This window comes from Phyllostomus discolor, chromosome 3 (assembly GCF_004126475.2).
Source record: "Phyllostomus discolor isolate MPI-MPIP mPhyDis1 chromosome 3, mPhyDis1.pri.v3, whole genome shotgun sequence".
NCBI classification, from domain to species: domain Eukaryota; kingdom Metazoa; phylum Chordata; class Mammalia; order Chiroptera; family Phyllostomidae; genus Phyllostomus; species Phyllostomus discolor.
In genome coordinates this window covers 39,504,052-39,518,876 of record NC_040905.2, presented here as the reverse complement: position 1 = coordinate 39,518,876, position 14,825 = coordinate 39,504,052, and the positions used below count along the sequence as shown (strand labels likewise).

At 33.6% G+C, this 14,825-nt stretch overlaps 1 protein-coding gene across 4 annotated transcripts in view; it reads left to right on the top strand.

The window, feature by feature from the left end:
- Positions 1 to 14,825, top strand: part of ADAMTS6 (ADAM metallopeptidase with thrombospondin type 1 motif 6) — a 240,312-nt gene that overhangs the window by 110,249 nt on the left and 115,238 nt on the right. For all 4 annotated transcript variants that reach the window (XR_004901934.1, XM_036020332.1, XM_036020333.1 and 1 more), the window contains exon 10: positions 9,275 to 9,421. Coding sequence is in view for 3 of the 4 variants with exons in the window: in XM_036020332.1 (XP_035876225.1) it covers positions 9,275 to 9,421 (147 nt within the window). In the remaining variant the exon portion in view is untranslated. The remainder of the gene's footprint in view (positions 1 to 9,274; positions 9,422 to 14,825) is intronic.

The window sequence follows — 14,825 nt, the reverse complement described above, 5'->3', positions numbered from 1 at the left end:
CCTTAAAATAAAATAACATAAGGAATTATTTCCTTATGTGTCTCTTCATATATGTATATAAGGAGATTTTGTTTTTTAAAACATCATTTCAAAGGAAAATATCATTTTTATAGAAAACTAATGTACTATAAAAATATCTGGAAAAAGCACATGTCAATAGATTGATGCATATGGTATATTCTGAGCCACAGAAGCATACATTTAAGAAAGTTTACAATTTTTTTCAATTATAGTTGATATATCAGTTTCAGGTGTACAGCATAGCAATTAGGCATTTACATAACTTACGAAGTGATCCTCCCATAGTGTGGTACTTGCCTGGCACCCCACACAGTTACAGTATTGACTGCATTCCCTGTGCTGCACTTTATCTACATCCTGTGCCTATTTTGTAACTGCCAGTTTGTACTTGTCAGTTCCTCACAGGAGCTTAATATATTGTGTAACCTTTACTGCACAAATTTTTAGTGTATATAGCAACCACATTGTCTTTGAGTGGTGATGCCATTTATTTTGATCTAAACTCTCTTTCCCCTATTATTACTTATACAATTTTTTATATTTTTATTACATTATTCATCATCAAAGGAGGCATACACATATGATGCTTTCCAAATTTTGTCTTGTTTTACAGTTTGTCAATGAGCAGTCTTTCACCGATGCACAATTTGACTCCTAAGAGTCAATGAGCACCTGCTCTATTTACCTAACATAGAGTGTATTGTGGATACAGTGGCAATGAAGACAAATCTATCCTGAAGGAGCACATCCTTTTTGTCCATTTAACTCTCTTCCTATTCTTGATCAATTTTCCAATTCTTGATCAATTACTTCAATAACATCTAACTCATTCATGAATTAGAACAAAAAGCAAAACTGCTAGGCAGAGTTATGTAGTGGTCATGGTATATCTTTATGGAGGAAAATAAGAAAAGCACAAAATTTTGAATTTAGACTTAACACAATGAGAACATTTACCCATAGAACTTTTTAATAATGTGAGTCCTTCAGTAACTTTCATTTATCTCATCCTTTATTAAAACTACCTCTCCTTAATTTCTATTAGATCCATAAGAAGAATTCTAAATATATTTCAGTTGTTTAATTGTTAATTCCAACAGTGTTGTCATATACTATTTTTCATTTCAGAAGCAAAGACTTAGTCTGTAATATAAGATAAATAGGCTTTTTGTGGAGACTATTCGAGACATATAATAACAACTTATACCATTATTTCTAGAGCCAAATGTGTCAAGATCTCAAAAATCAGCTTTAAAACTTTAGAATTAAAAAATTTTCAATTTAAAAAATCAACTCAGCTATCTTGCATCATTGGTCAGAGAGCAAAATGCTAAGTTTTAGAACAAAACATTCTGTAGATATTTGATACATATACAAATTAACTATCCATATATACTAATATGTATATATTTGATACATATACATTAACTATATAAACATTTAAAAAAGTGTTACATTAAAATATTTTACACATGTGTGTATCTGTGTGTGTATTACAACAGACATCTATATGCAGACTATTTGGATTTAACAAATATTGATATCATCCCATGTTTCTTTTTGGGCTTTTATTTTTGTTATTTTCAAAGGTTCCACTTGCCAATATCAGACTGTTTTCATTACCATAGTTTTATGACAGGTGGTGAAGGGAATGATTACTGCAAAAGTCAGGATAATCATTCTCTTGCAGGGGAGGAAGAAAAATGTGACTATGAAGGTGAACACGAGAGACAGGCTTTTATTATTCTGAAAATGTTCTATTTTGTAAATTTGGTAGAGATAACAAAGAAGTTTGCTTTATCATTATTTTTTAAAATGTAAATATATATATTATTCTCTGAAGTATGCATTATATAACATACATATTATATGAGACTAAAATGCACCATGAGAACAAAAAACCCATAAAACATAATTAAGAATTATGAAAAGAGAGTTAATTGGACTAGTGACCAGTTTCACTTGTGTTATGTGCCTTGCCTGTTATAAAACTCAAATACTATTAATAAACCACCAGACTTTCGTGATGTTTTTAAACAAAACTGAAGTTTATCTTGTAGCACTTTTTGTAAGAACGATTTATGAGATCTCTGTTCCTTGAGTCCTTGTTCAAGATGATTTTATACTCAGTTTGGCTGAATGCAAGATTCTTGCTAGGCATCACTCCATGGTATTAAATGTCACTATGGAGAAATCTGAGGTAATCTGACTGTTTTTCTACTAGATAATTTGTTCTTTTGCCCCAAGTGCCCAATATGTCTTGTTTTGGAAGTCCGGCAAGTTTACTAGGATGTGCTTCAGTGTGGATTCATTCTGTGTCAATTTTTCCTAGGACACAGTCTGGTGCACTTTGATCAGTTTTTAGCCCTTTTTATTTCTTAAAAAATTTTTATGAATTTTTAAATGACTTTTCTGTCTGCTCTATTATGTTGTTTGGGGACAATAGTGATTCCTATGTTGGATTCCTTCACTTTGATCCTTTAAAACTCTTTATCCACTTGATTTGCTTGCTTTGTTCACTCCTGTGAGAAGTGTCTTCAGCAGTCGCCTCATTTTGTTCTTCTGATACCTCAACATGCCCTTTTCCTCCACTTCCTTCCTCGGACAGTTCATGTTTTCACCTCCTGTCTTGCCACATCTTCCCCGATTGCTTGTATCTCTGCATGAAATTCTTGTTTTTATAAAATGATATCTTCATTAGTTTGTTCAGATTAGTGTGTCCAATTTTGATCTTGTCTGCAGCAACATTGTTTTTCTGCTATGTCTGTATTTTACCTGCATTTTCTTGAGTGTTTTTCTAATGTAACATACTTGTAGATCTATTTTGTGTTTGATCTATTTTGTGTTTCTTCTGAATCACACATCTTTGAACGAGTTTGACTTTTCTGGATAAATTATTTATAGATAGTAATGTTAGATTGGGGCCAGAGCTACTTTTTCAGCAAGAACTTATTAATGATAAATAGTATTGGATGTGATTCAAGTGTTTTAACCCTGTATTCCTTTATAAAACTGCCAGGCAGGTAGAGTCCCTCATCTTTCCTCACTGATAGACTGCTTTCCAACGATACGCTTCCTAGAGTTAGCCCCATCTACTCTTCTGACCACTAGATCAGGGGAGTATATTCCCGCAGTTGCCCCCTCATTCCAATTGCTCGTAGAAGGTGTTGGTTGTGCCCCTCAGATCATTGCCCTGAACTTTGGAGAAGCATACTCTGGTCCTTTTAGCTGAGATCCTCAGTTACTGCTGTTATTCTCTGAGTCTTTCTGCATTTGTTGCATTTTTATGTATTCAGTCATCCTTCCACATACATTATGATATTGTGTTTTATGGGTTTTTTTTCTTATTACTTTTGGGTGCTATCTAGAGGAAAGGGGGTGGAATTGTTTTACTGACCAATGTAGAAATAAGAGGTATCCATTAAACTTTTGAGATAGGAACAGAAATACTGAGATATTAGAAATGGGAAATGTCCATGGGGAGGTTTAGTTGAAAATCATCAACATAGTTTATTTTAGGGGAAGGCAATAAAACAAAAAGCTTACTGTGTTATAATAGATATTATTTAGAATTTGGGCTTTCTGAAGAATTAAGACTAATTTGAAGGACATTGCTTTAAAGGTTACTTAGCTTTTCATATTTGGGGATATTATCCTAATCAACTATGATCTTCTCTGATTGGATTGGAGATTTGATTTTACCCTACTTAGAAGCTAAGCTGGCCTATTACTGTTGCATGGGTGCTGTCAAAATGTATGTGATTCCTAGGTCAGAGACAAAGGATTTTACATTTAACTCTACAGCAAGCAGCATAAGCATCAGCCGATGTATTTTGGTTCTTCTTGGTCCCAAACCCCACAGGGACAACACAATACGGCCCAGATGAATGCTGCACATGCACTAGGTTTTCATAAAAACTGAGAAAGATTGACTTTGGGACACCTACCCCTTTTATACCAAGTACAGTAGGCCCCCTTTGTCTGCAGGGGCTATGTTCCAAGGCTCCTGGTGGATGCCTGAAACTGGGTAGTATCACACCCTATGTGCAGTATGTTTTTTCCTGTAAATACATACACGCATGCCTATATACATATGTACGATAACATTTAATTTATAGATTAGACACAGTGAGATAGTAAGTAACACTAAAATAGAACAGTTATAACAGTAAAATAAGGGTTACTTGAACACAAGCACTGCCATATCATAGTATGTAGTTGATCTAATAACCAAGATGGTTATTAATTGACCATTTGGTGGGTAGCGTATACAGCATGGATACGCTGTGCAGAGGTTTTGTTCATGTCCAGGGTGGGACAGAGCAGGATGGGGCAAGATTTCATCACAGTACTCAGAATTTAAAACTTACAAACTGCTTATTTCTGGAATTTTCTCTAATATTTTTGGATTGTAGTTGACCATGGGTGAGCAAACCACAGATAAATGGGGACCGCTGCAGTAAGTAAACCTGCTCTTTACCCAGGGGGCAATGTTACCGCATTTCTTAGAATTATCCTGAGAGAGAGCCTGGGTGAAGAGCAAGCTCTGCAGACCTGGTGTAGCCAGTGTAAAGTGGGCAATCACAACAGAGGACTGTCTCTCCTAGCTTCCCCCCTCACTGTGTTCCTAAAACCCTCCACAAATGAGAACCATTGCCTTCATATGATCTGAAATGTTTTATTAAACACACAAGACCAACCATCAGCGTATTCTCTTGCTACTGCTGTTCATTCGTCAGAGTGGGTCCCAGGTTGACCAAACTCTCTTTTGTCGTTGTTCTTTTTTAAAAACTAACCAAGAGCAGAGAGTTGAGTTTACTTTACATTTATCTGTCCATCCACCCATCCATCCATCCATTTATCCATCTATCCATCTATCCAATCTCAGTTCTTGCTGCAACATCATTATGAGTACCAGTAAGGAGCCTTCTGATTTAATACATACATTTATGTATTTATTTCTATATTTACATTTCTCACTCTCATTTGTTCACTCCCATAGATAACTACTCTAATAACTTTGAGTCCCTAATATCCTTATAAAATATTGAATGTTGTTTTGTACATGTATGTGTTCATTTTTAAGTTTATAAGTTTAAAATGATTTCAAAATTATAGAAATATTGATATGATAAAAAGATTTGCCATGTGCCTTTCACTCAGAGTCAGTTGTTAATGTTTTGTAATATTTGCTTTCTCTCTTTCTGTATATGTACATGAATTTTTTGTTAACTATTTCACAGTGAGTTGTAGACGTTTCCTTTATTCCCAAATATTTCATATCTATTTCCTAAGGAGAAAAGATAATCTCTTCTATAACCACAGTACAATTATCAAATTAGAAAATTTAACACTGATATACTTATATCATCAATATACAGTCATATTCAAACTTTATCAACTGTCCCAGCAATGTTTTTTTATAACCTTTCCCCCCAATCCAGTTTTCATTGCATTTAGTTATGTCTCTTTAGTTTTTATTCTGGAACAGCTCCTTGGCCTTTTTGTTACGTGAGAGTATGTATGTGATTTTTGTTTATATATTTCATAGAGTGTTGGAGACATTCCTCCTTTTCTTAATTACTTCACTGTTTTAAAGATCCACCAATACTTATGTGTAGACATCTATCTTGTTTGCTGTTTCCAGCTTCTATGAGTATTCCATAGTATGCATCTGACAAAGCTTACTTGTCTATTCCCCAGTGACAGATACCTAGATTGTCTTCAAATCCTTGCTATCATAAATAATCCTGTCATGAACATCTTCATACATGTTTCCTTTGGGAATATTTCTGGGATATATGTCCAAGAATAGGATTGCTGGGTCCTAATGTATCTGCCTACTTAATTTGACTAAGTACTGCTGAGTTGCTCTCTGGAACAGCTGCCCTGACCACATGAAAAAGGTTTTGAACTAAGATCCCAGTTTCTCTACATCACTGCCAACACTTAGTTCTAGGTAACGTTCTAATTTTTGCCAATATGATGGTTTTAAAGTGGCCTCTTCTTTTTTTTTTTAAAGGGAGCTTTTATTTATTTATTAAGATTTTATTTATTTATTTTTTTAGAGAGGGAAGGGAGGGAGGGAGGGAGGAAGAGAGAGAGAGAGAGAGAGAGAAACATCAGTGTGCGGTTGCTGGGGGTTATGGCCTGCAACCCAGGAATGTACCCTGGCTGGGAATTGAACCTGGGACACTTTGGTTCCCAGCCCGTGCTCAATCCACTGAGCTACGCCAGCCAGGGCATAAAGTGGCCTCTTCTTTAGTCTCTCTGATCACTAATGAGTTTCACCCTTTTTATTCTCAAACTCTTTGTCAGTAGAGTTTCCTCAGGAAGGGAAAAAAGTCCTCTCCTCTTATACTTCTGAAAGAATGTATTAAAACTATGGACGTTATTGTGCATTTTTCAGCTGATGTCTAAAATTTTTTATTTTATGTCTAAGTAATTGCAAAGGATAGAATTTCTGGAGTACTGTATATATTATTTATGAAAACAAAGTTGTTACATACTGTTTTTAAATATAACGAATTGAATCTGAATGCCATAGCAATTTGGTAACTATCATCATGCTTTTAAAAAATATACAAACCTGTTTTTGTAGTAAAAATTCTTATCATTTTTCCGTCTTTAATTCAATATATCTGCTTCTTCTATCCCTCCAGGAATATTACCCTGATGTGTATTTTAATATTTTTAATATGTTTAAATATATATTTTATGCTTAAAAGTATATTTAATTGTATCAAATGTCTCCATAACAAAGATATATGTAAATAGCAATTACATTTAAAATTTCCTGTAATCATAGAGAAAAATTTTTTCTGTATTACTTGTTCACTAGATAACAATCATTATTAGTTAATGATTGATCAGAGAAGGTAATACATATTACAAATTTTAATAATTAACATAAAAGCAAAGTTTTTGTAAGATGTATTCTTAATTAGATGCATTTTTGATAATGCTATTTATCTCTGTGTTCCTATGGAGTGAGGCAGAATTTCAGCATCAGTTTAGTTTCTTTATTTTGTTTCTGCAGATGATGAATACTTTGTTTACATAATTAAATAGATGAGATGAAAGGAGTTTATTATAGAAATATCACTCAAATCTTTGAACAACTTTGGAATTATTTGTCAAAAGATAACCATGGTGATTTATCATGAAAAAATATTTTTAACAACCTATCAACTGTTAATTTGATTTTATACTCAAATAAATTTGATGAAAGCAAGAAACTACATGATAGTTTATTCAGTCATTAACGTCATTCTCTTTCACAAAACCGACACCAAAGGTTTCCAATCTCTCTTTTCTTGATGTCCATGTTTTTATACCCCAAGGCTGTGAACTATTGTAAAATTATGGATCAATGAAAGATAAGTTTTCTTTTGTAAGTTGGAGAAACATGGTTTCAAAAGGAGAATTGGAAAAAGAGAAAATATACTCTCTTTTTTTAAAGAAAAGAATGCACAAGGAAGTTGACAATCTTGAAAATGATTTTCTGAAAGCTCTCTGCACCTCCCTACACCTGCCTTAGCAGGACTGCAGGATGTTGAAGAGACTGATGCTAAGAGGAGACTGTTTTTCAAGCTCTCATCATTTGACAAGAATCACAGTAGTATTCACACATTAGTACCGACCTCTTAGAGAAATACAGAATATGAAGTTCATTGAATTAAAAATGAGAACAAAGGAGCCTTTCGTAAATTTGTAGTTGATTGTTTTGACAGAATATGTGTCTAATTCAACTAACTCTAAACTCTACCCTCATGTTCCTAGAAGACCATATAAATAGGTTGACTCCAGTATGTTGCTATCAAATGGGAAAACTAAATGTTGATGTTCTTTCAAGGTTATTTGGTATTTTAATATAAGGCTCTGGATATTTACATATACTTCCTTTGCTTAGGTTAGGTCCTCTGCCTGAAATACTGGTTCCTCCTTTCTGCCTCTCACTCCCATATGAACATATATGTCCTCACTATAGCATTTTTATATTGTATTTATGAAGGCCAATTCATTTAGTTTTCTAGACATATCTCAAATCTAATCCCACCTATCTATCCAGTGCTCTAATTCAGATCCACATCATTTTCCAGTTGGTAATGATCTTCCATCTGCTTTCCCTAGCTCCGTTCTCTCCCCATTCCCAGGTCTCCACCACAAAATTATTATAATGACCTGTCTAAAATACAGACCACATCCATATTGTCCTACTCAGAAATCTTTAGTTCTTATAAATCTTCAGTGTCTCTACATAGCCAAATGTAACACTTTTCATTTATTATCTTGTAATTATCTGTTCTTAACTACCTTTCCAAATTTTTTTCCAGCAACTACCCTCATCTACTTTTTACTCTTGTCATATAAACCATTTATTTCCCTGAACACATATCATGGTGTACTTATTAGAATATTGCAATGGAAACAGTTTTTTTGGTAATATTCAACCTGAATTTCTGACTACTTGTGATGAAAGGCTAAAATTTATTTGTATGCAGTGGGTATATCCTTTACAGAATAATTTTGGTTTATTATTGAAATATATTTTTAGATCACATTGATAGAACTAGGTATGGCCATAGGACACATAAAAATAATAAAGAAAAGCTATGAAAAATGGAGGGAATTATTGGTAATAAAAAACTTTATCTCCATAATTCTTAAGTACATCAAGACCTTTCAAAATGTTTTGAAAACACACATACAAAGGTACATTACCTATGTATTTAATTCTCATTTATCTATATTAAGGAAAATGATTTTTGTGTTTCACCTATAATTTGGAACTCAATGGATCGTAACCATCTTCTATAATTCCTTTCTGATTCAGGATAGTGAATTAGTATGAACTCGAACATGTTAAAAGGCAGGTTCTACCAACAATTCCAACCCTAATTGTATGATCTTTGTCTTTTTTCTTTACTAAATTTGTTTTTTTCATCCAAAAAGTGAGAATTAACATATATTTTGTATCTGTTCAAGGAGAGCCGGTATCATGAGCTATCATTTGAGATTATATGGTAAATTTAAAGAGATTTAGAAGTATATTGTATCATTGAATTATTCCTTAATCTTTTTAATTTTAATCCTATATTTCCTTAGAGGATCTGGTCTATTGATATGGAAGGCATATGTTGATGAGACTAATACATGATCAAATAAGGAAATAAAGGATGTATTGGGGTTTGTTTGTTTTCTTTTTTCTTATTTCTTTTATGTTTCTTATGTTTCTTCCTTGTTAAAACAGTTTTGGTATGAACCATGATGGAATTGGAAATTCTTGTGGGACGAAAGGTCATGAAACAGCAAAGCTTATGGCAGCTCACATTACCGCAAATACCAATCCTTTTTCCTGGTCTTCCTGCAGTCGAGACTATATCACCAGCTTTCTGGAGTAAGTAATCTCTGGAGAGTGATGACGAATTGCTCTAGAAGTAAGCCATTGGTAGAAGCCTAATATGTAGTGCTTCAAATTTTGTATAATGAGTAACTTTTATAGGGCCCAGTGATATTTCAGGCTGTTCCCAGAATATTTTAATATATCATTGTGGCAAATTTTTTCCTTCACACTCATATAGAACTTGCTGAATAGATTAGAGGAACTGGAACAAGAATTTAAGTGGGGTGGATAATGTGGGTGTTAGAAATGTTGGATAAATGGGAAGCAATGTCATAAAAAATGTAGATTTACATTAATTTAATATAGCACAGGTCAGACTTTAATTTGGGGATTATACATTTAATTTTGTTGGTGAGAAAAACCTGAATTCTATAAGAATACCATAGTATCTAATAGTAAAAAACAACAACAACAACAAAATCAAACACCCAAAAATAAAAATTAAAAATGTCTTTGAAAATTTATTGACTCATCTTTTCTACAGTTTGGGACCTTCTTTGTTGGCCCTTTAATGTTTGTTCCAAGAGTTTGATTAGTTAACTGTGAGGAATATAAATTAGCTAAAGTATAATGATGTTTGGGAAAGCAGATGTTCTTCCCTATCTCACCTGCCATGGGGCTTTCATATTGAACTCGAAACTAGCAGACAAAGGTCTCACTTCCTGTGTGCCCTTGGGCAGGTTACTTCACCTTTATAATCTTCACTGACCTCATTTCCTAAATGAGTTTAGGTACTAATACATATATCATCATGTTATTTTATATATATATAATGGTAAAATGTGTTAAAAACTCTTAAGAGACATGCATTAAGTGGTAAATATCATTTTAAATGATATCAAGGTTTTAAGCTTTACAGCTCCATCATTACCTTCAACAATTTTGTGCCAATTTTTCTTGGGGAGAAGAGATTAAATACTCTGTGAAAAAGTGAGTCATACATAAAACACAGGCAAGCAACAGAAATTCTTTTTAAAAATTGCCTTTTCAAAGTACACACTAACATGATTATAGTGTAACATTTTAAACATTCAGATAGGTTATGTAGGGTAACATTGTTCATTTTAAAGTTTTGGTTTCTTTCTGCAAATGGCCTGATTATATTCCAAAAACTTATAATTGTATATTTTTTAAAGAGCCTGAACAAGAGATTTACCTAATGCAATGCTTTAATTAAAGATAAAAAGATAAATGTTTAAAATGGGCTTTTTAAAAATTAACTAATGTAACAATGAAACTGAAGGAATTAGAAATTCACTTCAGAAGGTAGTTCTCCTGCATTACCTAACAGTTTTTAATCCTAGTAATAGATAATTATAACAATGTGCTTGCTTGGTGCCAAAATGGGGTGAAAGGCTGTAAAGATAGACCGCAGATAATTTGTTTGACATATTTTGGTAGTTTTTAACACAAAGCACTAGCAATATCATTTTCCAAGATGTTTTTAATGAGATCATATTACCTAAATTTAAACATTGCTGAAAATCTTCTGTCCCCAGAAATCAAGCCAGATCTGCAATTTCTCCCTTGACTTGGCTCATGTTTTTATAATGGAATCTTAGTGTCTGTCACCAGAAAGACAAACTATATAGCATGCTCCGTATTCCTGTGCGTTTTGAAAGGCTTCCCTCCCCTTGTTCTGTCCAAGCACCACTTTCTTGCTCCGCTCACCTGTTTCTATGCACAGCAGCACATTTGCTAGGACCGTCTCTGTGTGCATAGTAAATACAAGGACCAATTTTCATCTCTTGCCAGCACCTACCTAGTTGGAACAGTATTAAGGCTGAGATTATATGATAAATTTAAAGAGATTTAGAAATATATTGTACCATTGAATTATTCCTTAGTATCTTTAATTTTAATCCTGTATTTCCTTAGAGGATCTATATGTTGATTAGGCTAATGCATGATCAAAAGCAAATTCCAAAATTGCTGATAAAATACAGTTAAGAAATCACCACTGGCTTGGTGGGAAATGTAAAATGTTTATTAGTTCCAATAAAGTATTCCATTGAATTAATATAAAAAACATTATTTAAGCCTTGCAGGCGTGTTCAACCTGCAGCCCGTGGGCCACATGGGGCCCTGAATGGCCATGAATGCAGCCCAACACAAAATCCTAAATTTACTTAAAACCTTTTTTTTTTTTTTTTTTTTTTTGCTCATCAGTTTTCATTAGTGTTTGTGTTTAGAGTGTGGCCCAAGACAACTCCTCTTCTTCCAGTGTGGTCCAGAGACACCAAAAGGCTGGACACCCCTGCGCCTCTTTGCATTTTGTATGAGTAAGCACGATTAGTGTTGACAGGGTGCTAATGGGCTTATTTATCCTGTATTTTATATTTCTGTTGTGTATTCTCCTGGGGATACTCACACAATTAAAGCCATTTGTGAAAGATAAATATGAAAGACAATGGGTAGAGATTTGGGGAAAATTTGGCTATTTCCCTCCCTCTTTCAAAACAAACTAAACTACTCTGATCATAATCTGACCGAGTAGTAAAGGTTTTTAAAACACAAGGCTCTTTAAAAAGGTCAGTTCACTGGAGCACAAAGACATAATAGTAACTTTCTTGAGTTTCTTTGTTCCTTTTCTATTAATGCAGCAGGCTTAATTGCTTTAGCAGCTATGTGTGATATTTTTTCAAATCCAGTGATATTTTGATCAGGGATTGAGGTTACATTTATGTTTTATAGTTGGCTCAAAAAGACTCATAACATTTTATTTCAGTTTCTCCTCTCAAGAAAAAGAGATCTGTAAAGATGAATTGTTTAGGAACTACAGCCCAGCCAACAAAATGCATACCTTTCTGTACTTAGTGACTGTATAGGCCAAAGATGATGGTGGATTTTAACAATGAGCTTTCTATGATTTACAGATTCACTATTCACTATGCTCAACCGAGAACCACTCCATGGCCTTTAAATGCCAATATAGTAAAAAGTCTCTCGTGTCATTCTGAAACACTACGTGCTACTGATCAGTCAGGAGGTGGTGTTTACCACCTCCCAATATTTTTTTTCAGATTTCTTAAACTCAGTGATTCAATAAGTGGTTCATGAATTGCCCAGAAGCCATCCTGATTAAGTAATAAAGAACCTATTTTCGTTAGAATGAACATGTTATGCCAGCTTCTGATGTTTTCGATGATGGCTTTGCAGGTAGTGCCCTTCCTGTCTGCCTGCGGGACTGACTGATTTATTTACCTACTGAGAAGACAGAGAAAGATGAACCTGGTACTGTGGCTTATTCTCACCGATGACCATGGGCTAATTTTCCAGGCAGTGGAAGGCAGCCACAAGTCATTTAGGCCTATTTTTCTTTTTCTTTATATATATATTTCCTACCATTTAGTAGTAGTATAGAATAATTTCGTATAGTTTAAAGAAATTCTGAGGACTCTGTGAATCAACTCTTGCTCTATTTAAAGTCTGTTAAATTATTTGAACTGTCAAAGTTTAAATAGCAAATCTCCTACAGTTCCAAATTAAATAGAGACTATCCATTTTCACAACAAGGATGGAAGCTGAAAAAAAGAAAAGCAACATTGTGGTTGAAGGTGAACTAGTAAGAAAGGTGAGTGTAGAGCTACGAGAAAAGTGACATAGATGAACGGGATGACCAAGCACTCACATTTCTTCTGTAGCAATGACCTTTGAAGGTCAATATCAATTATTAGAGAGAAAATGGTTTTATAGATAGGACCTCTTTTCTATGTGAAACCCATGGAACAGCTTAGAAAAACAGGTTTCTCCTCCTTCCATTTTCCTGACATGTTTTGGGGACTTTTCTCAAATCCATAAATATCTTTGTTAAGTCATAATTACATATGGAGAAAAAGAGCATGACTGAGTAAACCTTTATTTAATACAGTGCTTCCATATTAGAAGCCTCAAGTTCAGTTATGTCCAAGCACCCCTGTCTTTCGTGGGACAGGAGAGTAAGGTCTGACTTAAAGTAACTCATGTTAGGATATAATGTGTTGTTAGTTTTGTGAAGACTTGTAGAGCAGTTTATGAGAACATCATAGATAAGATACTTGACTCATAGATGATAACAACCTAATTCACTTCTGCTTCATTTAGGTGTATGAGCACACTTTTGTGGAAAATAATATAACATGGCATTAAATGTTAACTTTTGTTGTTGTTAAGAGACTTAAGATATGTAGAGTTAGCATAGAAAGATAGACTCACTGTCTTGTAGGCAGATGGTCTAGACTTTACCATATATAGTTCATGTGAAAAATAAATCTAAAATTACAATTAGGGGTATATCATCATGTGTTCTGGAAACCAAGCCAAGAGTGTGTAGTTTACATAGGGGTCTGTAAATTTCACTTGAAGACTCAACTCTGGCTTGTGTTTCTATTTTCAAGGCTAACTTTTGAGCTATGTAAATAAGACTTCTCTAAATTAGAAGTAGAATACATAAAATATGACTTTGCTATCATGCTGCAAGGATTTATGTAAATATGCTTGGATTTACTAAGAATTTCATAATCAAGGAAAAAGCATGTTCTCAAATGGATACACATTTTTTGCCTCATCTTAGAAGCATAAACAAAAGTAGAGTCCATGAATTAATCATTATCTATATTGCTATAGATTTTATGAAATATATACTGCTAGGGAAATAATCATAGTTCTATTTTTTGTGTATACAGTTTTGCTCTGGACATATATATTTATGCTTAACAACACAAATTGCATAAGCATCCCATAGATGGAAACTACTAACAGTGTCCTTCATTTCATTTATTAATGAGGGAGGTTTATGTTTTCTGAGGGGATAAATTCTCATGGCACTAAGGCATAAACCATCTATGTTTAAAAGTGTATTTTGATGACAAAATAAAGAAGATTATATATAATATCACTACTATTATTATTTTGATAGTAGTAGCATAAACAACTGAGCTCAGCATCATAAGAATTGCATAGCTATATCAATTATCTAGAACCCCAGATTAAATAAAAATTACTCGTAACTTCCATTTGGTTAAAAGAAAATAAAATATAAGAAAATAACTCATAGCTAATATTTTTAAGAAAGGGAAAACATTTGTACCAGGACTCTTATATAAAATTATTCACAGCAACATAATTTGCAATTTCCAGAAATTAGAAATAATTCAAATGCTCATTTGATATTTGTGGCATAATCTTAAATGGGATGTCGGAGAATAAATACACAAACAGCCTATACCTATACCCACCAACATGGATCTGTCTCACATTCCTAATACTAAATGAGTGAAAGAACAAAGTCACAGAAGAAAACCTGCAGTATGACTCCTGTTCATATAGAGTCCAAAAGCAGGCGGATGAATATTGGGAGGTAAAACTGCTAGGGAAAGGAAGGACATTATTTTTAAAAAATCAGAGTATTAGTTACTTC